This window comes from Microplitis mediator, chromosome 9, assembly GCF_029852145.1.
Source record: "Microplitis mediator isolate UGA2020A chromosome 9, iyMicMedi2.1, whole genome shotgun sequence".
Classification (NCBI taxonomy): Eukaryota; Metazoa; Arthropoda; class Insecta; order Hymenoptera; family Braconidae; genus Microplitis; species Microplitis mediator.
This window is the reverse complement of record NC_079977.1, coordinates 18,666,310-18,692,348: the sequence shown is the minus strand read 5'-3', so window position 1 is coordinate 18,692,348 and position 26,039 is coordinate 18,666,310. Positions and strand designations below refer to the sequence as shown.

At 28.4% G+C, this 26,039-nt stretch overlaps 2 protein-coding genes across 2 annotated transcripts; both read left to right on the top strand.

Annotated features, from left to right (window-relative positions):
• The first annotated feature begins 233 nt into the window (after nucleotides 1–233).
• On the top strand, nucleotides 234–6,421 carry LOC130674227 (uncharacterized). The gene is made up of 3 exons (XM_057479496.1): nucleotides 234–245; nucleotides 1,668–2,163; nucleotides 4,269–6,421. The coding sequence occupies exons 1-3, from the start codon at nucleotides 234–236 to the stop codon at nucleotides 5,603–5,605; spliced, it is 1,845 nt and encodes a 614-aa protein (XP_057335479.1). The 3' UTR covers nucleotides 5,606–6,421.
• Nucleotides 6,422–13,072: 6,651 nt separating this feature from the next.
• On the top strand, nucleotides 13,073–22,698 carry LOC130674343 (uncharacterized). Its single transcript, XM_057479645.1, has 7 exons — nucleotides 13,073–13,509; nucleotides 16,150–16,281; nucleotides 18,744–18,861; nucleotides 18,935–19,094; nucleotides 19,208–19,355; nucleotides 21,637–21,774; nucleotides 21,857–22,698. Exons 1-7 carry the CDS (start codon nucleotides 13,143–13,145, stop codon nucleotides 22,045–22,047), a joined length of 1,254 nt encoding a protein of 417 aa, XP_057335628.1. The 5' UTR covers nucleotides 13,073–13,142; the 3' UTR covers nucleotides 22,048–22,698.
• The last annotated feature ends 3,341 nt before the right edge of the window (nucleotides 22,699–26,039 follow it).

Genomic DNA, 26,039 nt, shown 5'->3' with positions numbered 1-26,039 from the left:
CGTTTTGATTGTACACGGAAAAAAAATTCACGGATTTTTTACGATTTAACTATCGTAATTTTCATTATATAGTATTGTAACGCTGGACTATAAGTTTTCAATAATAATTTTTACAATAGACTATCGTAATTTTTATTTTATAATTTATACTACTACCTGAAAGAAAAAATCAGATACTATAGAGTAAATTATACAATTTGCGTCAACATAAATTCTAATACAACTATCGTAAAATGAATGAGTCGGTAATGTAGAATTTCTTTAAATATAAAATAATAATTAGAAGTCAATGGAGTAAAATATATTTTCTTAAGAAAGTAGAACTTATAATTAATAGAAAAGAAAAATTTATCATTTAGAATTTTTTTTTTTTTTTAACAGTTAAATTGAGAAGGAAAATACAATCTCGAAATAAAAATAAAACATGTTGAAGTAGTAATAATAAAATATTTATTTAATATTTTTTCAAATATATTTTTTTGGTATATATAAAATTTATTATTCATTATTTTAACTTTATAAGTTATAATATTACATCAGATTCCAAAAGTATTATAATTTTTTTCTTTTGAATAAATAACTCATTTCTTTGTATTCAAAATACGCACATGTAGAAAATTAAAAAAAAACATAGGTGCAATTTTTTCGAATACTTTTTTTCTATAATTTATCATTTTTAAAAAAATCCAAAAATTATTAGGCGTCTGCTAACTTCAGTATCCATAAAGAAACTTTAAATATCCATAATTTGAGGTTATTGTCGACAAATGAAGAATATCCTGTAACAAAATTAGGAGAATTGAATTTATTAGAAAAAATAAATTTTCATTCATTTAGAATCATTTATCCTATGACCACATAATACTACTAAATTGTTTATAATAATAAACTTCATGTCCAGATAAATAATTTTAAAACGAACGATATACCCACAGAATATTCAGTTTAATAAAAATTGAATAGTATAAATTATACTTACACCACCAAATTATTATATTCCAGAATCTATGTAGGTTTGTAATGAAGAAAGCACAGTTTTTTTTTTAAATTTCTTATTTACAATTGTCCGAAAAACGTCATGAAAAATAACCTCTATTTCTGCACTACACTGTGGATAAAGATGAACTGATTTATAAATATATATATAGTTGAACCACAAATAATACAGACAAAGTAGATGTCATCATTTGTATATATATATATACTCACACAAGCATCACATCATGGTATTGTGACATTTGTCTTTCATACGGAAACGCTTCAGATGGCATATACTATACCATGTCAAAAAATTTACAATTCAACTATCGTAATTTTTGTGACTTGTATTGTAAAAACATAGAGGCAGCACGGTAAATTAAGAGGAAGAATAAAAGAATAAATATTATAATTAAATCTCATTTTTTATTCTTTTACTATTTACGATAGTAACATTGTAATATTTCTTATTGAATTTTATACAACAAGCTCTTAATAAAATTACGATAGTGAATAGTAAAAAATCTTTTACAAACTGTAAATTTTCGTATCATATATTTGAAAGTTACAGATAATAAAAGTATAGTCCAGGATTACGATAGTAATATTGGAATTTTTTTTCCGTGTAAGCTCCTCATTTATTATTAATTACCATTACTTTCATTCTATAATTAGTCTATTATCAACAGAGGCAACTTCTTGAGTTATGTTTCACTGAAACATTAAATCCTGTTGTCATTACTGAAGATTTATATGACGACATTTACAAAATTCCATGGGAAACAATTAATCCGCCTACAATAATTATCAATCAATATTTTAAACCCAAACAAATCCAAGTGCACAATCCATCACATCCGACGTACATCCTGTCGGTTAGTAACTCAATTGAAAATTTGAGAACACTTCTCATGAAATTAAAATCTACAAGTGTCTGGAGCATTGAATCATTGTTTTTTATTATCGGGAACTCTTGTGATAATGTTAGCGAAACATTCAAAATATTGTGGAAAATGGATTTGTTGACATCATTCTTCTTATGCCATGAATCAAATAATAGTACTCTAATAATTTATAATTACAACCCATTCACGAGTTTCGCACCACATCCGTGGAAAAAAGTTGCAACGAATGACAAAGCTAGTAACCATAAATGGACAATATATAACCAGCTTTTCTTTAATGGTAAAAATTTAATGATTTTTTTTTTGCAAATCTATACGGAAAGAAAATTATGGGAAATTTTGTTATGCATTATGGGAATAGTGCCCATACTATTATAAAGATGGTTTCCATAATATATGAGAATGATTTCCATAATAGTATGGGTACAATGCCTAGACCATTATGGGAACCATTCTCATATTTTTATGGGAACCATTTCCATAATTTTATGGAAACTATTCGCATATCATTATGGGTACCATTCCCATAATGGCATGGGCACTATTCCTATAATATTATAGGAACTATTCCCAGAATGTTATGGGAACCATTCCCATAAAATCATGAAAATTTTTTTTGCAAAATAGTCTAGAAATTTTCCTCATGATATGAAGAGATTCAAATGAAGCTTCTTCGATGCATAATTTGTTGAAAAAAAATTTTTGTAAAAAATTTTAATGTTTTTGCCGAATACAAATTTTTTTTTCAATGTTTGAATTTTTGTATTTATATTTAATGATATGTCTGTGTATTGTAGAAGTGATTACACACTTTTCTTTGAATTAATTTTTTCATGATATTATGGAAACCGTTCCCATAGAAATGATTCCTATAATAGTATGTAAATTGTCCTTATAATAGTATGGAAACTATTCCCATATAGCATAGAAACTATTTCAATAGCATTATGGGAACCATTTCTATAATATTATGGGAATAGTTCCCATACTATTATAGGAACCATTCCTATAACGTTATGGGTAGCATTCCCATAATTTTAGGAACTGTTCCTATAGTAGATGGAAACTATTCCCATAACGGAATATGAACTATTCCAATAGCATTATGGGAACCATTCATATAATTTTATAGGAATAGCTCCTATAATATTATTGGAACAATTCCTATAATTATAGAAACGATTTCTATAATTATAGGAGCCATTTCTATAACGTTATGGGTAGCATTCGCACAATTATAGAAACTGTTTCTATAATAGTATGGGAACTATTCCCACAATAGTATAGGAACTATTCCAATAGCATTTTGGGAACCATTCTTATAATTTTATAGGAATAGTTCCCACAATATTATTGGAACAATTCCTATAATTATAGGAACAGTTCCTATAACGTTATGGTTAGCATTCGCATAATTATAAAAACTGTTTCTATAATAGTATAGGAACTATTCCTATAATGGTAAAGGAACTGTTCCAATAGCATTTTGGGAACCATTCCTATAATTTTATAGGAAAAGTTCCCGCAATAATATTGGAACAATTCCTATAATTATAGGAACAATTCCTATAACTATAGGAACCATTCCTATAACGTTATGGGTAGCACTCCCATAATTATAAGAACTGTTCCTATAATAGTATGGGAACTATTCCCATGATAGTATGGGAACCATCCCTACAATATTATGGGAATAGTTTCTATACCATTATAGGAACCATTCCTATGATATTATGGAGAGGTTCCTATAATTTCGCGTGCCAAATGCCAAAAGGGCGTATAAAAGTTATACGCCCTTTTGGCTTTGAAGAACCAAAAGGGCGTATAATTTTTTTTTTTGGTGTCAATCGTTTTGTAAACATGTTCTAAGCCTCAAAATAAAAAAAAAATTTTTAAAGCCAAAAGGGCGTATATCTTCAGATACGCCCTTTTGGCGTTAGTACGTCAAAAAATTTTTTTCTGCAGATCTTTACGTTTCGAGCGATTCTAAAAAGAATGGCAAAAAAAAATTTTTTATACGCCCTTTTGGCATGGAACCCTATCTAACTGCTGTAATACGCCCTTTTGGCTTTTGGCACGCGATTTATGGGAATGATTTCTATAACATATAAGGTTCATTTCTACATATTCTTACATACATGGGAATTATTCCCATAATATTACAGGAACAATTCCTTTAAATTATAGGAACCATTCCTATAACGTTATGGTTAACATTCCTATAATTATAGGAACTGCTCCCATTCTCTATGGTCATAATTCCTAGGTTGTTATAGGAAAAAATTGTATAGAATTATGGGAACCGTTTCCATAATTTTCTTTCCGTGTAAGCATTAATACTTTCTCATAGGTTTTGAAATGAACAGTATTGATTTTTGGTTACAGATAATAAAATTTGCCACAATATTACATTTGACAAAACGAAAATTTTAGACGGCCATCATGTAAAAACTACATTAATTAACAAAATACCAAATGCAACTATCGATGACGTTATTTATTCTGGAAATACATCTTTTATGATCGATAGATCTTTTCCGTACTTGGGTTCTTTTTATCCTTTTTTAAATATAACACCAGTTGCGTATGTACTCCATCCTAATGTAGCTCGCGATGCAATGAAACAGGGATATCTAAAAGTATTAGCTGACGGTAATTATGATATTAACGAACGTAGGTGGCTCATCTCAAATACAAATTATACACATTCAGAAATACTGACTCAGTATTATGAACTTACATTTTCAATCTTAACCCAAAAAAGGAGTTTTATTTCAATGGCCAATGAGTTATCCAATATTTATAGTCTTGAAGTACTGATATTATCAGCTGTAGTGTTATTACTAATTACGATAATAATAACAATAATTAATAATTTTGACTTTGCACGATCGTTTTTGGATGTTCTTAGTTTGTCACTGAATATGGGAATATTGACGCCTCTCGATAGGTTATCGATGCGCATCATTTTCTTTACCGGATTTTTTTTTATTTTTTCGATGGGTCCAGATATTCAGGGTCAAATATCGGCATCATTGTCAGGACCTTCAACTTATAATATCGATACGTTACAAAATTTGTATGATCATAACTATCACGTGTACTATGATCCAGACTTACATGAGGATATTATTAGTCAAAATATATGGGTAACTGACGATGATAATAAATATTTACATCCATGTGGTTATAATTGTTTATTAAAATGCAATAATAATATTGAAAAAAATTCAACATTCGCCTGTATTTCTGAAACTACATTGCAATTAAAAATCGCAAAAAAGTCATCAAATGTATACTTATCAAATAATCCTGTTTTTACAAAATATTATGCCTACTGGACGCGGAAGAATTGGGCGTTGAAAAAAAAGTTTGATAAATTCGGGCTAACTTCATTTGAGATGGGTTTTCTAAATCGTATGAATGCAAGAAACGAAAATCTTTTTAAAAAAATTAAAAAAATTGAAAGGATTAAAAGAAATAAACAGTATGATCAGATCGTAAACGAAGATTTGAAGTATACTTATATAATGGTCGGCGTTACTATAATCACGGCTTTATTGGTTTTCGGCGTGGAATTAATGTTACGAAAATTGTTTAGACCTACGAGGCCTGTGCATCGACCTATACCTAGACGGATACCGATAAAAATGAAAAAAAGGATAGCATTTCCTAAAAGACGAATCGTTTCTGTCATTAGACAAATGCGACGTCGTAATTAATTATTGATGAAATTGTATGCTATTGTTCGTTTGGCTTTAACAAATATTTGAAAACTTTTCACACACTTTGCACCCTAACGGACCCAAATTACGGTGGGTTTACCGTAAATTACGGTAATCCACCGTAAAATACCGATTTACCGTAAATTACGGCCAAGCCACGGAAATTTACGATGGATTTACCGTAATTTACGGTAATTTGACGTAATTAAACGTAATTTACGGTAATACGGTAATCCGCCGTAAATTACGATAATTCGGTAATCCACCCGAATTTTTACGGTAGATTTGCCGTATTCTTCGGTCAATTTACGGTATAAATACCGTAGTTTAGAAGAGAAACCCACTGCATATTACGGTAATCCACCGTAAAATACCGATTTACCGTAAATTACGGTCAAGCCACGGAAATTTACGATGGATTTACCGTAATTTACAGTAATTTGACGTAATTAAACGTAATTTTCGGTAATACGGTAATCCGCCGTAAATTACGATAATTCGGTAACCCACCCGAATTTTTACGGTAGATTTGCCATATTCTGCGGTCAATTTACGGTATAAATACCGTAGTTTAGAAGAGAAACCCACTGCATATTACGGTAATCCACCGTAAAATACCGATTTACCGTAAATTACGACCAAGCCACGGAAATTTACGATGGATTTACCGTAATTTACGGTAATTTGACGTAATTTTCGGTAATACGGTAATCCGCCGTAAATTACGATAATTCGGTAACCCACCCGAATTTTTACGGTAGATTTTCCATATTCTGCGGTCAATTTACGGTATAAATACCGTAGTTTAGAAGAGAAACCCACTGCATATTACGGTAATCCACCGTAAAATACCGATTTACCGTAAATTACGGTCAAGCCACGGAAATTTACGATGGATTTACCGTAATTTACGGTAATTTAACATAATTAAACGTAATTTACGGTAATACGGTTATCCACCGTAAATTACGGTAATTCGGTAATCCACCCGAATTTTTACGGTAGATTTGCCGTATTCTGCGGTCAATTTACGGTAAAAAATACCGTAGTTTACGGTAAAAATACCGTAGTCAACGGTAAACCCACCGTGATTTACAGTAAAACCACCGTTATCTACCCATTTACCGTAAATCTATCGAATCTTACCGTAAATTACGGTAAATCTGTCCAAATTTTACGGTAATTTACCGTATTCTACGGTAGATTTACGGTTAAAATACCGTAAATTTATGGTAAATCAGGTCTGCTAGGGCACAACAAATTGATTACTTAAGATCTCGAATGATTCAAAACCATATTTCTGTTGTTGCAATATAATTCTAATTCACTCAATTGAGATTTAACAGAAATTTTAAAAAACCAAACCCGGGTCAAGAAATTAGATCTGTTTTAAAATAAATGGTAAATCCAAATATTTTTTATTGAAATGAAGTTTATAAATCGCATTTATTTTATATAAGAATTTAATCTGTTTTTGCCCGTACTATTCTTTATCCAGGCCAATATCAAACTTATTTTCGTATGATATTTTGTCTGTTTTAAGTCGCGTTTAGTCTAAAAAAAGACTTCTTTATTACAATTTACAATTCATGTTCAGTCAAGACAACTAAAACATGAAGCTGTCAAACTTTCATTAACTGTCGACACTTTTAAACAAAAGACACTGAATAAATAGTGAACAAAACATAATCAATTCTGTAACTTAATATATTTTTTATAAATATTGCCCATAAATGAAAATATTACAAGTCCATGATTTAATCTAGTTTAGTCCTTGCAAATTTTCAGAACTAAAATTTTTTAAAGTTCAAGAATTAATCAAGTTTTGTCTGCCTGTAACGCAATCGTTTTTCAAAACAACAGATCAAAAACAGCTTAAAATTTTTATAAAAGATCAAAAACAGATCAAATTGTCCAATTAGACTAAAATCAGATCAAATTTTTCGACCCGAGTAAATAGAGGAATCGTTACTGCAGTTTTACCTCATGTACTCAGTTGTTTATAATATTTATATATTTTTACATACATTTGTGTTTTATTGAGTAAAATTTATACTTTCTGTAATAAGTTATGTATTTATCGTAAAAGATATTGTGTGAGTTTGTGATAGTATAATAATATGAATTATTGAGTGTTGTAATAAATAAATGAATAAATTAAACTGTCTATAAATTTTAATTATTTTATACTATGAATTGAACTATAATGTTTTTTTCTACTAATATATTTACTGTATACGTATTCATAACATATTGAAGAAACCCGATGAAAAAAGATTTTATACAATTGTATAGAATTATATATCAATTATATATGGACTATATATAATTATATATAGACTATATATAATTGGATAGAAAAAATGGCCCGATCCAATTGTATACAATTTGTATAGAAAATTGTATACAATTCTATACAAATTGTATACAATTCTATATAATTATATACAATTCTATATATTGCAATTATATAGAAATGTATATAATTATATAGAATTGTATATTATTTGTATAAAATTGTATATTATTATATAGACTTGTATACAATTTGTGTAGAATTGTATACAATTTCTATACAGTTATATACAATTGGATCGGGCTATTTTTTGTATATAATTTTATACAATTGTATAAAATCTTTTTTCATCGGGAATATAGTCAAATCTTTTCGGATGAGATTATATCTGGTCCAGATATCGAATTTAGATTCGATAATAACTGGATGTAATTATATCCGCAAAATTATCAAGAAAAAATTTTTCAAATATAATTTTATTTGATAAGAATTAGCTAGATCATATAAAAGAATGCGTAAATTTACGTACCCGTATGAAAAAACAATATATGGTTAAAATATATAAAATCATATATGTTTGCAACAAAAAATATATGATATATTATATTGTATATTATAAAACATCATATAGAGATTTTCGCCGATTTAATATAAAATTATATACAGTAGTAAATATATGCATTCCATCTATGTAATTTATATGTTTTTTCATATTAAGCTATATATACATTTACCTTATAATATATTGTATTGATATATTTCCTTTTATATTCAAAAAATATAAAATTTTTATATAAAATGGAATATATGGTAGCACATAGTTTATATTATATATGGCACCATATATTTTTTTTGTTATATATAATTATATATTTTTTTCGGTGTATGTATATGTATATGGGTATATATCCCATACGAAAAAAATATATATCCGGATATATCCGGGCCGATCTGCATATATGAGACATACATTTTTATATATGTCGTTTATATGCAGATTGGCCCGGATATATCCGTATATATATTTTTTTCGTATGGGATGTTTGCATCAAATTAACTAATATTGAAAATTTTAACTTCAATTTAAAAAGTATATTAAAATTTAGATCTAATCTAATTGCAGTTGTTCATACGAATAAGAAATTTTTTTTTCCATATAGAATACAAAATATATGTTTTATATATGATTAGAATATATTTTTCGTATATGATAGAAATCCATATTTTTATGTATGATAAAAATATATTTTTCGTATATGAAAAGAATGTATATTTTCATATATGATAAAAATATATTTTTTGTATATGACTGACATATATATATATATTATATATGCTAAATATATACGGACCCGTATATGATGAGTATTATATTTTTTAATATAAAAAAAAATATATCAGAAAATATAGTTAAATTCGCCACATATATTTTCTGATATTTATTATATATTTTTACATATATTTTGACCATATATGTTATTTTCATACGATGATTCAGAAACTCTCGACGGATTCAAAAATTTCTTGAATCAGCCACAGCTAGCACGCGAAGTATTTTTTTTTTAAACTTCGTAACTTGGAGGCATGAAGTGAATTTTTGTTAAAAATGGACAACAAAATTTGAAGTTGCATCAAACCAATAATTAAATTTTTTTTCAACAAAATTTTGGATGCAAACTAGCTTCCCAATAAATATATACTTAAAAAATAATTACGTCAACGCCCACCGTAGCGAAAGGTCATCACGAGTCCTCGATCTTAAGTAACATAAAAAAAAAAAAACCTACTTAAAGATTAAAATCTTTGTAAACGTAAGTGCTGGTAAAAATGTTAAGACTTAAAAGATTTAATTGTTGAGAGTAAACTAGAGCAGCTGGAGTTAAAATGTCAGTAGAATGATGCTACTAACAAGGCGGTAATAAGGCGGTTCTTCTTTTTCCTTCCCCCCTCCCTACTTCTTCATCTTCTTGTTCTCCAACTTCTTCTTCTTCTTATTCTACTTCTTCTGCGTCTTAGTCTTAAGTCCCTTATATAATTCAAATGTGTAGATATTTCCCATCTCTGTCTTAATCTTAATTTTACCAAGTCGCTCTTGTTAGCTCTGCCACCACCCAGAGCCCATGATTATATGTTAGATTTATAAACGAGGGGCTATCCTTGCTAAGACAGGTGCTTCCGTTCGAACATTCGCGAGCTTGTTTAAACGTCACTATATTTTTTAATACTCTTCTATATATATATTTATAGAACTGTCTTATGCACTTGTGGAAATACGTATTTATTAAATAATTATTCAGATGACATATTTACTCTGTATTAAATAATGGGGTAAGATAGGCTGCACTTGGCGACAAATAAGGAGACGATGTAGGATATTATTTTTTTCCTGATTTACCTGACGTACTTCGAGGACCTTATTAATGACCGGTCGAAAATTAAATCTGATTTAAAATAAATGATAAATTAGAATAAGTTTTATATGGGGGTTTATCTCCATGGAAATAATTTATAAAAAAAATATGTATGATTGAATATAAACAATGTATAAATATTAGGGTGTTTCAAAATAAACATTTTTTTTTTTCAAGTCTTATGGTCTTAAAAGTTAGTCTTAGGTATTTAAAAAATTCTCCCAAAAGAGCAGCTCGAAAGCTCAATCCTGCTAAGAGCTCAACGAATATTAATTTTCTCATTTGAATTACATGTAAAAAAATTTTTTTTTGTTTTTTATAAGTAAAAGTACTTAAAAAATTATTTTTCGAAAATCGAAGTACATGGTCTTGTAGGAAATTAAATGACACGCTCTTAAATAAATAGTGTTCTGATCGATTTTAAGCGCTTGACATAAAAATTAAAATAACTAGAAAACAATGCGGAATTCGAAAAAACTTTATAAAAAATAACTTCTAGGGAATAAAATTTTCTACAAAAAATGTCCTATGAAATTTTGTAATAGGTCTCATAGTTTCGCCGGAAAAGTATAAAGATCTCAAAATTTAATATGAATTCGACTTCAACCTCAAATAACTTTTAAACAAATAGATTTATCAAAAAATGATAAGAAACTTTTTTTGTAGAGCATTCAATTACCTACAAAAATATGCCTGCCATTTATTCCTATGACGCATCGTTAGCTACTTATAAAAATCAGAAGACGTAAAGAAAATTTTTTCCATGTTATTCTTATGAAAAACAGAAAAGTGCGATGCGGAATCTCTTAATGTTAATATTAAGAGCTCTAATTTTCACAGGTGTCTTTTTTTTTATCTAACTGAAACTTTTGAACCTGTTTCCGAGAAGAAAAAAAAAATTGCTATTTTTTGGATCACCTTACCCGTATGACAAAACCATATACTGTCGATAATATATAAAAAAATATATGGTAAATAACTGAACATATATGGCGGCAAAATTATTAATGTTGATTAATATATGATTTATCATAGATAATAATTTATACGTTTAATATTATAATACTCCATATCATTTACAATATATGTGATTGTATACATGTGATATTGTATCAAAAATTATATGTCCGCTTTATATATTAATTTATAACGTAAAATATATGTTTCATCTTATAAATTAATTTATAATTTCAATATTATTATAATCCATATAATTTATAATATATATAATTGTATACATATGATATTACATCTTAAATTATATTCTCGGTTTATATATAAACTTATAATTTCAATGTTATAATAATTTCGATATTATTATACATAAATAATTTAAAAAGTACACTCATACCGAAAATTAAAGTAACAAAAAAATTTTAGAAACTTTTTAGTGATTTTTGCAAGACTGTAACTTCATGAAAAATAATCGTATCGAGATTTAAAAAAAAAGATTTTACAGCTCTTGAAATCTCTAGTTTTATATTTGTGCAAATATACATAAACATATATTTATTTAAATATATATTTACATACATTTATACAAATATATGTGAACATATATTTATATAATTATATATTTACATGTATGAATATTATATGTCAGTCATATAATTAAATCATATATCTTATCATATAACTTAAAGTATAGTATAAAATATTATAAGCAATATTTATAAGTTAGCATGTAAAAAAAATATATTACCGATATATATGTTGCAAATTATAAAATCATATAATATTTCGGCAAAATTTTGAATATGGCACCATATATGACTTCTTATAATTCCATATAATTTATCATATATTGCACGCCTCGGAAGCGAAGCGGAGAGGTTGTGCTTTATAACCGACCTGTCAAGGTCACACGATTTCCACTCATTAAAGTGCATATATTTTTTTTCTATTACTCTTACACATTATGAAAAACACATCAATATAAAGCTGAAACACTAATAAATAATCCTGATACTTTTTTTAATTTGTCTAATATGTATTAATATAAAAAAAAGTTCATTAAAAAAAATTTATCGTGGACGTCCATTAGTCTGTGGTTCAAAAAAACGGCGTGGTACGGATATCTCGAGAACGACTTGACGAAACTACTTAATTTTTTTTTCAAAATTTTCAGAAATAAGCAAAGAAGGTTTCTTTCGAAAATCACTACTGTAGGCCTTCTCGTTTTTTTAAAAATAAATCATTACGGTTAAAACCGGCAATCTTACATGTAAACAAACACACACTGCCGCCATTTTTCATTAGGAATGTTCTCCTTATTTATTTTTTTTTTACTTTTATTACCGTATATTTACCATGGAAATTTCTATGGGAAAAGAGCGGGATATTCAATTTTATTCGAAATTTAACTTTTAAAAAAAAACATAACATGAGCTTTCGAGGCGTGCACTTTTGGATTTTCCAAATTTTTTGAATATTTTTTGAATTATACTGAAGCTCATATATTGCTTTTTCATACGGGTAATACTTATAGCTGTAGAAATAGTGACTATCCACTAATTCGCATTTAATTTCACTCATTCATTTTTAGAGAGTAGTTTTCTAAAATTTTATAAAATGATTTTTTCACGGGATTCAATATTTTATAATTTTTAACATAATCCCAACTTTAGTTAATTAGAGTATACTAGAGATTGAGACATTAAAAATGTCAACAACAATTCAAATAATGTCAGCATGTGACAAATTATTACTTACCGCCGAATCATTCAGCCAATGAATCATTAAGTACAGCAGTCTATTGAAATCTTCGACGGTTCACTAGTCGTTTGAATAAAATTTTTTTTAGTTTTTTTCTACCGCTCAGTAAAAAATGAACATAAAAATAAACAATAACGTGTGGCAAAAAATTTTGATGTACGTGCCGGCACTAAAATTACTAAAAATCCGTGAGGTCAGTAAGGAATTGAATGATCAAGTTGAAACAGTTATTAAAAATTACGATATTTGGAAAATGATTTGCTCGGATGACAAAATCGCGCCGTGGGTACATAAAATAGTAGAATTAATTGGCGCGTATCAATTGATACCATCAATTGAAGAAATAGAAGCCGACATGTGGAAAAAAATATTTTATTCATTCAAAAAATGGCGGTTTTGTGTCAATTATAATTATGAGATAGGGGAATTTTTGATTATTGAATCGAGTGATGAAAGAATCGTTTCCTGTGATGTTTATGGTACAATTATTTTTATTTTAGTTTTCGAGCTTCTAGTGCTTTGAATTTTCATTTTAGATGAAAATTGAATAACAAATTTTTATAGAAAATTTTATGATCTACAGAAAAAAATAATTAATTTTTTTGTTATTTTATCAGATATTTTGATTTTGAATTGGAAATTCGAAATTTTGATGTTAATATTCTAGACATTTTGCTCTAAAATCTTCTACACGGAGAGAAATTTATGGTAACAATTACAATATATTATGGGAATGGTTCCCATGAAGCATGGTAACCAGTTATTTTGAAATGTTGATTATAGGAACGGCACCCATATACATTATGGTATTCATTACAATAAATATGGGTATAATTCCTATATGGTATCGGAATAGTGCCTATGGAATTATGGTAATCGCTACTATATAACTATGGTAATGGCTGGCATAATATTATCGTAATCGTTACCATATTTTATGGTGATAATTCCCATAACGTATGGTAACAATTACCATATTATTATAGTAACGATTACAATAATATTATAGTAATGATTACTATAATATTATGGTAACTATTATCATAAGATTATGGTAACCATTACTATAATATTATGGTTACCATAACCATAACATTATAGTAACCATTACCATAATATGTGGTAACCATTACGTAATATGTGGTAACCATTACCATAATATGTGGTAACTATTACCATAATATGTGGTAACCATTACCACAATATTATGGTAACGGTTACCATATATTATGATAATCGTTACCACATATATGGTTATGGTTACCACAATGTTATAGTAATGGTTACCATATATATGATAATCGTTACCACATATATGGTTATGGTTACCACAATGTTATAGTAATGGTTACCATATATATGATAATGGTTACTATAATGTTATGGTTATGGTAACCATAATATTATAGTAATCACTACTATAATATTGTAGTAATCGTTACCATAATGTTATGGTAATAGTTACCATAATAGTATAGTAATCATTACTATAATATTGTAGTAATCGTTACCATAATTTTATGGTAGTTGTAACCATATTTTATGGGAATTATTACTATAAAATATGGTAACCATTACCATAATATGTGGTAACCATTACCATAATATGTGGTAACCATTACCATAATATGTGGTAACCATTACCACAATATTATGGCAACGGTTACTATATATTATGATAATCGTTACCACATATATGGTTATGTTTACCGCAATGTTATAGTAATGGTTACCATATATATGGTAATGGCTACTATAATGTTATGGTTATGGTAACCATAATATTATAGTAATCACTACTATAATATTGTAGTAACCGTTATCATAATGTTATGGTAATAGTTACCATAATATTATAGTAATCACTACGAGTATGGTAGTCATTACCATTATTCTTTCACATGCGATATGGGAACTGTTACCATAATGATGGGAATTGTTACCATACTTTTGGGAACTTTTCCTCGAAAGTATGAGTCTACATCCCATAACCAAGTAATCATTACCACAACGGTATGGAATAATATTTCATAAACGTACCAAGAACGGTTACCATTAATTTCTTTCCGTGTGGAGATTTAAATATTGATGCTAGCTGAAAAATTATCAAATGATTTTTTATAGAAAATTTTATGCTCTACAAAAAAGAATCAATAACTTTTTTTGATATTTTTGATATTTTTGATATTTTCCCAGATATTTCAAATTTAAAACAAACTCAATTATTGACTTAAAATTGACTATTAAGCTTTTGACGCTTCTAGAAAGTAAAGCAATAATAAAAATAATTCTTTTGTTTGAAAGGAATACGGCTTTACTGATCTGCTTAATTGACATATATTTATTGAAAACCTTACTGTCGTAAAAGTAGTTACATGTGGATTAATATTATTTAATGCGCACTGTAATACTATACTTGTATTGTAAGGACTCTTTTAGTCAAAGATGTTAATATTATAAATACGGTTTCGCCACGAATATACTTGCTGGGCTCATCAGTAAAGTTGATGCAAGTATATTCTACTTTAGACCGTTGAAAAGATGTTAAAAAAAAATTGTCGGTGAATCCTCAATATGATGATGGTGGCGCAACAAGTTTCCTAGCTTATTGTCATATTTTAAGAGGATTACGTTGATTTTATATAGCCTTGTATTATTTTATTTTATTGAATTCAATTTACGACCAGACTTTTTAATTCTTTTGTTTGAAAGGAATACGGCTTTACTGATCTGCTTAATTGACATATATTTATTGAAATTATTGACATAATATTTATAATATTAACATCTTTGACTAAAAGAGTCCTTACAATACAAGTATAGTATTACAGTGCGCATTAAATAATATTAATCCACATGTAACTACTTTTACGACAGTAAGGTTTTCAATAAATATATGTCAATTAAGCAGATCAGTAAAGCCGTATTCCTTTCAAACAAAAGAATTAAAAAGTCTGGTCGTAAATTAAATTCAATAAAATAAAATAAAAATAATATTAATAACAAAAAATTAGACAGTGATTAGTAGATTTTTGAATTCCCTACAAAGTTTTATCATTTTTTTTGTATAGCCATACACTGGAAATAATCTATCTTAGCATCAATAACTTTTTTCTCAGGTCATCATTTAGCTATAGGTACTTCTCTGGGAAAAGTGAATATCTTTCATATAACATCAGATGAACTCGAACTGATATCTGATTTCAGACATTATCCGATAGCAATAAAAGACCTGGAATTTTGGCACACAGGTATGATGAAAAACTTATTTAACTTTTAATTCTTAGCATGCCTGGAAGAAAATGGTAAGATATGATCATATTTATGCTCAAGTGTGATCACTGATAAAATATGAGTTCATATATGAACATATATGGTCAGGTATAAGTCCATCTATAATCATGCATAAATATGACCCTCACCAGATACGAACATGTATGATCATATATGACATTGAACAATCATATCGCGTAACAGATGCTATAAAGGCGTGTAAAAATTTTTATTATGGAAATTGACGTCATTATGATCTATAAGTATGATAGAGACGAAAAAATTTTTTTTCACAAATCAAATTTTTTTTTGTACTCCTTTATGGCTCCCGAGGATGGTACCGGGAGCCATAAGGGTGTATAAAAAAAATTTAGTTTCCGGAACTAACGTGATTGTGACCATCAAGTATAAGAATGATAAAAAAAATTCGAACTTAAGAAAAATTTTTTCGTTAGTCGAAGAAAAATTTTAATTTGGAAAAAAAAAATTTTTTTTAAGTGCAAAAAAGAATGAAATTTTGAAAAAAATTTTTTTTTTAGTATTATACTTGAAGAACATAATGACATCGATTCTCGAAAAATAATCTTTTCTATATGCCTTTATGGCTCCCGGTACCCACGCCGTATAAAAAAAATCTGTCTATCGGTTGACCCTGCGGGCCAGCCCCAAAACTTCCCGCTGTTTTCGAGCTCGAAGAGCTCGAAAATACTTTTGTGTGCCATTGTTTTCGAAAAAAACCGATATTAGCATTTCTTTCTCCCACGATATCTCAGGAACGAATTGACCGATTTTGATGGTTGAGGTGGCAATCGGCGTATTTTATTGAGTTCTAGAGCTGATTAGATTTTGGAGTTGATCGTATAAGTCGTTTCTGAGAAATCAATAAAAAACAAAAAAAAAAAAAATTTTTTTAATTCTTATTCTTTGTATAACTTGTAAACTACATGACCGATTTACCCCAAAATCTATTCAAGACTAAGTTTTGGTGAGCTCTTTCGATCGCCACCAAGTACGTTCAAATCGGTTCATCCGTTCCAAAGATATCGTCGGACAAAAAAAAGTTCACACACACACACACACACACACACACACACACACACACACACACACACACACACACACACACACACACACACACACACACACACACACACACACACACACACACACACACACACACACACACACACACACACACACACACACACACACACACACACACACACACACACACACACACACACACACACACACACACACACACACACACACACACACACACGGACGTCCATCCGGGAATAGTCAGAATAGTTTCCTAGGACCTCAAAACGTCGACATCTGATGAAAACTCGATTTTCGAAAATCGGACCGAAACCAATAACTTCCCTTTTTTGAAAATTTGCAATTTTCTTAGCGGGAAGTTAAAAAATTTGATTTTTGGAAAAATAATTTTTTTGTCTTTTCTATACTTATCGGATATAATTACGTAGGCATCTAATTGACGTTAATTGATAATTATTTAATTATCAATCACTAAGTACTCATCGATTAGTTTTATTATCACTAATGTTATTATCATCAACTATTATTATTATTAGATAAGACTATTATTTTTCTGAAACGAATTTCTATCGAATCGATTTGTTTATAACATTAGTTTAAAAAAAAAAAAAACAGAGATGATATATATGGAAGAGGAGAAAGTCCCCGGTGCTAAGCAGCAGTGGAAGTAGTTCAGTGCTCGTCACTAGATGGCACCCAACCTATTGTGCTGTCCCTTGTTAGATATGTATTTCAGAGTTGTTATATTCTATACTTGATAACAATTCTGGCTCGGGTACTCATCTGATATTTGACAGAGTGGCAAGTGTCTGTTTTGGTGGTCATATAGTAGAAGCTTAATTACATTATCGAAATTATTCTTCATGCATTCTTTGATGTAATGAAACTCTCAAGGTTATAAACTGCCTGTTTAATTCTTCTGTTGATAGCTCTGAAAAATTTGCGATAACTTTTTCTGTATTGAAATTAAGTTCATCGTTGAAATGTTCTCTCAAAGTCCATGGTAAATCGATTTTAGTAATTATGCGAATTGAGAAAATTTTTTTCTTTTCTATACTTATAGGATGTAATTACGTCAATTCCCGGAAAAAAAATTTTTAACGCCCTTATGGCATCTGTAACGCTATTGAGTAATTTTCTATTTCTGATCAGTTATAGATTTTTATATATAGTCGTATACTGCCGTGCTTAGGAAAAAGGCAGTATTATATACGATCGTACATATTCATATATGATAAGGATTATTTTTCATCTGATTATTTATGAATATTTATATATGATCAAGCGTTTTTTTCCCTATCGAACGTAAATTTTAGTTTTATTTTACGTCCCGCATTTATTAATAATGTCGTCAAAACTTTTATATTTTATTCAATAGGTGATTCATTACTTCTTGTAATTATTCATGATAATAATAATGCAATTTTTTGGAACGTTGATAAAAATGATCAATTTTTTTTATCCGATTCAACAAATTCAAAATTTTCTATGGTCAGGTAAATTAAAAAAAAATTTTTATGAATAATTAGCATAAAAAAAAATAATAATAAGTCAATAACTTGCTCGTAGACGAGGAACCAGGCACCAGATTATTTTAAATGACTCAAATAAATTTCAAAGATCAAAAACGGAAGGTGATAAGACATTATCAAGAGTGTTTAGAATTAATGTACTCGACGAAGAAAACAATTCGCTTTCTGTTGAAGATTTCTGTGACGCAAATAATCAAGTATTCAGAAAAAATATATTCTTTTTTTGATATGATTATGAGCTATAAATTATACTAAATTTGATATATGACTAAAAAGAACTTCTATTAAGAGAAATAATTTTTTTTTTTAGATAACAATTCTCGCATTATCTGGAGATAAAATAATTATAGAGACATTCCCTGGAAACAGTAAACAAGAATTTTATTTAAAAAAAAAACTAGATACAAGTCAAGTGATAAAATACATACCGATAACAAATTTAGTGTTCGTTATTGACGGTAAGTAATTTGGGGCAAAATGGGCTGAAGGAAATTGAATAAAAAATTTATTGACAACTCGCGGAAAAATCATTTTATAAAATTTTGAAATATAATATTCTTTTATTTTAAAGTATGTTTTTCCACATATAGAGTTTTTTCATGCGGGAACACTAATTATTTCTAAGCTAAAAACTCCTGATTTTTTTTACTTCTTGTATCTATTTTTTAAAGGGTTTAGAAAAGATCGTCGTTGGAAGGATTAAAAAATTATTATTTTTCACTTTTTTATAACAATCTAAAGCAATGAAATGAAAAACGTAAATAAAGCAATCAAGAATTTTTTGATTATTTTGTTTTTTTATTGCTAAAAGCTACATAACAATTAAAAAAAAAAAATTTACTTGCATTTTTGAAATAGGGGAAGGGGGGGGGGGAGGCAAAACGGGATAGGCCGGCAAAATGGGATACCCTCAAAATTTCGTCAAAATTTTTTTTTCTCGAAAAACTTTCGAAAATGGTCAAAAATGACATCTAGTATCATTTTACACTATTAAAAGCTAAAAAAAAAACATTTATATTTTTTGCGAAAAGTATAAATGAAAAAAATGTACAAATTTTATCATACTACAAATTTATTTTCATGAAGTATCACAAATTAAGAAATTTATTTCTTTAATTAACTCAAGAATAATAACAACAATAATACTAATAAAAACTCTAAAACTGTAACATTGGTAATCATCATAATTTTAACTGTTACATTGTATTTTTCATAATTTTGTAATATTTTATAACTTTAGTGCTATAATATCACATTATTAACAGTTATGTTAATTTTCTAATATTCAATATTTAATTCATTCTCTTATAAAAATAATTTCTTTGGAATGAAAACTAACTAACATTATTTTTAACATAAGTATTAAAATTTATAATAAATAACGATAACGATATATAACTGATTCATCGTTAATGAAAGATAAATCTCTAAAATTATTTACAATAATCACAGATAAATTGAGTATCGTCGTCCGAAACACGTAAATTTTATTACTTACATCAATTTAGAAAGACATTATTACATCAATTTTATTCACTTGAAAAAAAAAAAAAAAAAAAAAAAATTACTTTTTTTTTGGGTATCCCATTTTGCCTGCAGAAAATATAAATTTTTTTTTTGATGGCAGTCTAAAATTCGTTATATTTATTTCAAATAGAATCAAAATGAAGCCAATTTACGATATTTATGTCCCTAAAAACTAAATTTTTCGTTAAGTATCCCGTTTTGCCCCCCCTTCCGCTAATTGTTATACATAAATGCATTGCTAATAAGATTACAAAATTTTTTTTGGGAATAAGATGCTTAATGACAATAATTATTTTAAGAAAAAAATCTTTCTTATAAAATTATTTTTATTGCTAAAAAGTGCATTTGCTAATTAACAATTTTTTTGCATTTATTAAAAAGTATTTATAAAAATTACTTTTATTCATTAATTCATTAAGCAATTGAGTTAGACCTTCGCTTCAAAGCTCAATTTGTTTAATGATTAATCGAGCATAAAAAAGACCTGAAGTGTTGTCAACTAAAAGACGATACCACTGATCACCAGCATTTTTCTGAAACCAATTTCTATCGTATCGATTTGTTTATAACAGTAGTTAAAGAAAAAGAAATAGAGAAGATAAATATGAAAGAGGAGAAAGTCACCAGTGCTAAGCAGCAGCGGAAGTAGTTCAGTGCTCGCCACTAGATGGCACTCAACCTATTGTGCTGTTCTTTGTTAGATATGTATTTCAGAGTTGTTATGTTCTATACTTGATAACAATTCTGGCTCGGGTACTCCTCCGATTTTTGACAGAGTGACAATTGTCTGTTTTGGTGGTCATATAGTAGAAGCTTGATTACATTATCTAAATTATTCTTCATGCATGCTTAGATGTAATGAAACTCTCAAGGTTTTAAACTGCCTATTTAATTCTTCTGTTGATAGCTTTGAAAAATTCACTAACTTTTTCTGTATAAAAATTGAGTTTATCGTTGAAAAGTTCTCAAAGTCCATGGTAAATCAATTTTAGCAATTAATCGAATTGATGAGACATGAGCATATTCATTTTCTACTACAAGGTATTTCATTTCATTCATGTCTTGAACATCTTCAAATAAAAAAATTGTCGAAATTTAAAACAAAATTCAAATACAAAACCAATATTCAATAAATGAAATCAGTTCTGCCCACTTTCTTTTTTTATCACAAACATGACATTCCAGTCAATTAATTATTTTTTTTTTTTATAGACACAATTTTGTATACATCAACAATAAATGACTCAAACCAATGGGAAACTAAGGAGCACATTTTAACAGAGTCATTTAAAAAAAAAATATCGTCCATTGTAATGCACTCAAATGTAATTTTCTTCGGTACAAAAAACGGTAATAATTTACAACAAAAAAAAAAAAAAAAATTTATTGAAGCCAAAAATTAATGAATTAATTTCAAATTTGAATTCCTTAGGAAAAATTTATATCTTCTCAACACTCAGTATCCAACAGTTACAGAAATGTCAATTATGTTACTTGCCCTACAAAAAATTAAACATCGACAGTAATCCGATAATAAAATTAAACATAACAGAAATAAACGATAAAATTTTAATTGTCGCAGTTACCGCGACCAAAATATTTACAATTGATTGGCATAATTAATTAATTAAAAGAAAAATAATTTGAAATTTCCAATAAAAAAAAAAAAAAAAAAAAAAAAGTAGTAATTATTTGTCAGTTGTCTGGTGTCTGGTCTTGCTGATGCTTAAGAAAAAAATTAAAAGATAGCGCGTGCCCCGAGTCGCCAGTGGATCAGCAGATGAGGAAATTAATCGATCGCGGGGAATTTTTTTTTTTTTTTTGGTGGTGGTTAATGTTTTATGTAGTTTGAGTGCGTGAGAATGTGAGAATACTCGTCGATAAGTGTATGTATTTATGTAGGGGGAAGGGGGAGGAGAAGGATATGTGAAGAAATGGAAGAGTTAATAAAAGAAGAGAATGAAGAAAAGGGACGATCGACCACCGGTGAGACCACCGGTGATGCTTTTGGGAGATGCTACTTGATTTACTTTGTTTTTAAACTTACCTGTACTTTATATACACCAATAATTTATATATATATATTTATTAGGGTGTATTGAGTACGAGTCAATGTGACTTTTTTTATTGTGATGCCAAGATTTTTATAATTTTTTTAGTGGTGTGCAAAGATGTGGTCACTAGACTTTTAAATTTAGAGGTGTTCCATGTAATTTAAAAATTTTTAGAATATTTTAGGCCATAGATCGTTAATTAATGATTTTAATTACATAGAAATATGTTAAGAGAAAAGTGATGGCAGATTTAATTTTTTTACAAAAAGTCGATGGGCAAAAAAAAGTTAAATTTTGTCACTTATGATGGTAATAAAAATATATGATCTGATCATATTTTTTTCTTTTGAATTTTTATAAATGTACGCAGAAAAAAATTAATTGATGCCGAAAAATATTCATAAATAAAAAAAAAATTTTTTTCATGTCAGAAATTTTTTCTACTTAAAAAATTTTCACTCTAATCAAGAAAATTTTTTCTTCAAAGAAATAATTTTTTCTTCGTTCAAAAAATTTTTCTCTCCTTTTAAGATTTTTTTTCATTTCAGAAATTTATTATTCACTCCTGAAATTTTTTTTCTTAAATCAAGAAATATTTCCGTCACTCAAGAAATTTCTCTTGATTCAAGGAATTTTTTCTCCGCTCACCAAAATTTTATTAGGTCAAGAAATTTTTTCTTAACATAATAAAATTTTCCATATAAAAAAAATCACATATATGGTCAAAATATATATAAAAATATATGGTAAATATCAGAAAATATATGTGGCGAATTTAACTATATTTTCTGATATATTTTTTTTTATATTAAAAAATATAATACTCATCATATACGAGTCCATATATGTTTAGCATGTATAAAATATATATGTCAATCATATACAAATAATATATATATTACCATATATGAAAACATATATTTATATATATTTTTAACAATATATAGTTTTTCCATGCGGGGTATCAACACTAGTCTTAAGAGGGGTCTGAACTTTTTTTTTCGTCACACTCAAGTCGTCAAACGGTACTATTTCTGTGGCACTTGCGCAGTAAATGGAAACTTTGTCCACGGTCCCGACTAGAATTTTCCATAATGACCTGATGAGGACCTTGTCAGGTTAACCTTATTTCAAGTACGGTCCCAATCAGGGTATCCTGACGAGAAACTGATATGGATGTAACGCGTAAGACCCATGAGGTCCTTATCAGGATTACCTTATCAGGTGCTTACCAGGATAACTTCATCAAAGCCTTATCAAGATTACCTTCTCAGGACCTTATCAGGATATCCTCATCAAATCCTTATCAGGGGTGCCTTATTAGTAATTATATATAAAAAAAATAATAAATTGCGAAAAAAAAATAAGAGAATTTTGATTCAATCGGGAATGTTATCTATTATATTAATAAGAGCATTGATTAGAGGAAGTAGACGTATTTTTTATTAATGAAAAAATACTGATGACTGCTGGGCTCGAACCTGCGCCCTTCCGATTCAAAGTCCTTGATGCTATCCACTGGGCTGACATACACAAGTGATCTAGTAAGTGTAAACATAATATTCATTATGATGTCAAAGAATAACTGATGAAGAAGTCAAAAATCCGTGCTGCAATGATTGAAGTGATTTTTATATAATATTTTTTTGTACTTTGTTTGAATTTTAGCCTGTAAATGAAATATTTAAAGGGACTGGATAACTTTTTTTTTGAATGAACTTGTTTCAAGTTTAATCGACAGCATTGTAAAAATTGGTAGGTTTCGAGCCAACACTTTTCTCCGTGTGACATCTAATTATGGAAGCGCATTAGCATGTTTTAAATACCAAGAAAATTAAAAAATCTAGATTATTATTTTTATTATTATTTATATTTATAAAAAGTCGTTTTTGTTCTTAAAAACAATTGAACACAGACCAATAATTATAATAAAAAAGTCTGTTTTTAGTCTAAACGCGATTTAAAACAGACTAAATATCATACGAAAATAAGTCTGATATTAGCCTGGATAAGGAATAGTACGGGCAAAAACAGATTAAATTCTTATATAAAATAAATACGATTTATAAACTTGAATTAAAGGAAAAATATTTGAATTTATCATTTATTTTAAAACAGATCTAATTTTTTGACCCGGGAACCTTTACGATTAAAACGGTACTGCTCAGGTCTGGTTTAATCGTATTTATTTTCCGAAACGGTCTTCTACGCTCAAAACAGGGCTCGTTTTAGGCAGTAAATGAGACTTCAAAGGGTTCGGAAACTTTTACGATTAAAAAAGACCTGAGATTTCGACTCGGGTTGAGCGAAAAGCTTGGACAAAAATTGCTATAGACCCTACTTAAGGGTAAAAGTACTAGAATTGTTTTCTTCGTCAGTTTAAAATCACAATCTATTTATTTCGAATAATTTTTAACTTCCCGCTAAGAAAATTGTAAATTTTCAAAAATTCGGGAAGTTATTGGTTTCGGTCCGATTTACGAAAATCGAATTTCCATCAGATGTCGACGTTTCGAGGTCCTAGGAAGCTATCCTGACTAATTTCACGATGATGTCCGAGTGTATGTATGTATGTATGTATGTATGTAAATATTCATAACTCTTGAACGGGTGAACCGATTTTGATCGTTGAGGTGTCATTCGACGCGGCTTGTTAATGTCTTGAAGCCGTAAAAATTTGAACTTAATCGGTAGGGTGCGTTCAGAGATATTTCAAAAATAAAATTTTTTCGAAAATGTTTTATTTGGATAACTTTTAATTTGCTCGATGGATTGATTCCAAAATCTAATCAGCTCTAAAACTCTATAAGCCGCGTCGAATGCCACCTTAACCATCGAAATCGGTTCATTCGTTCAAGAAAAACCGTTGACGAAAGAATTCAAAAAAAAATTTTTCCTTGGTTTTTTTGAAATTTCTCAAAAACGGCTAAATAAATCAATTTCAAAATTTGATCAGCTTCAGAACTTGATAAAACGCGTCGATTGCCACCTCAACCATCAAAATCAGTTAATTCGTTCGCGAGATATCGTGGGAGAAGGAAATGCTAAAAAATGGTTTTTTACAAAACAATGGCATACAAAAGTATTTGCGAGCTCGAAGAGCTCGAAAATGTATTTACAATGATGTTTTCGAGCTCAACGAGCTCGAAAACAGCGGGAAGTTTTGGGGCTGGCCCGCAGGGTCAACTGACAGACCGATTTTTTTTTTTGTGACGTCTTTATGTATTCACTGTTGCAACACTTCTTCCTTGAATTAGATAAACTCTATAAAACTCGATGTCACTAGTTATATAAGGCAACTATTTTTTAGCGATCCTGTTGCGCCCAACTCTGATCTATTTATTTTTCATATTCGACTTCTGATCTCAACCTCGATGCTTCGCGATAACTTCGGGTCTTGTGGCATTTAAAAATCAAGTAAGACGTATCTCACATCAACTTTCCATTTTTTTTTTTTTACAATGTAATGCATTTATTAGTTTGTAATCAATTCTGCGTTTAAAAATGAATTATAATTTTCTGTAATTAGTTAAATGTATTGATGATCGCATGAATGTTAAC

Coding starts and splice junctions, on each gene's coding strand:
- LOC130674227 (XM_057479496.1), top strand. Junction 2,164..4,268: donor TAACCAGCTTTTCTTTAATG/GTAAAAATTTAA, acceptor TTTTGGTTACAG/ATAATAAAATTTGCCACAAT.
- LOC130674343 (XM_057479645.1), top strand. CDS start 13,143: ATGAACATAAAAATAAACAATAACGTGTGGCAAAAAATTTTGATGTAC. Junction 13,510..16,149: donor CGTTTCCTGTGATGTTTATG/GTACAATTATTT, acceptor CTTTTTTCTCAG/GTCATCATTTAGCTATAGGT. Junction 16,282..18,743: donor CCTGGAATTTTGGCACACAG/GTATGATGAAAA, acceptor TTTATTCAATAG/GTGATTCATTACTTCTTGTA.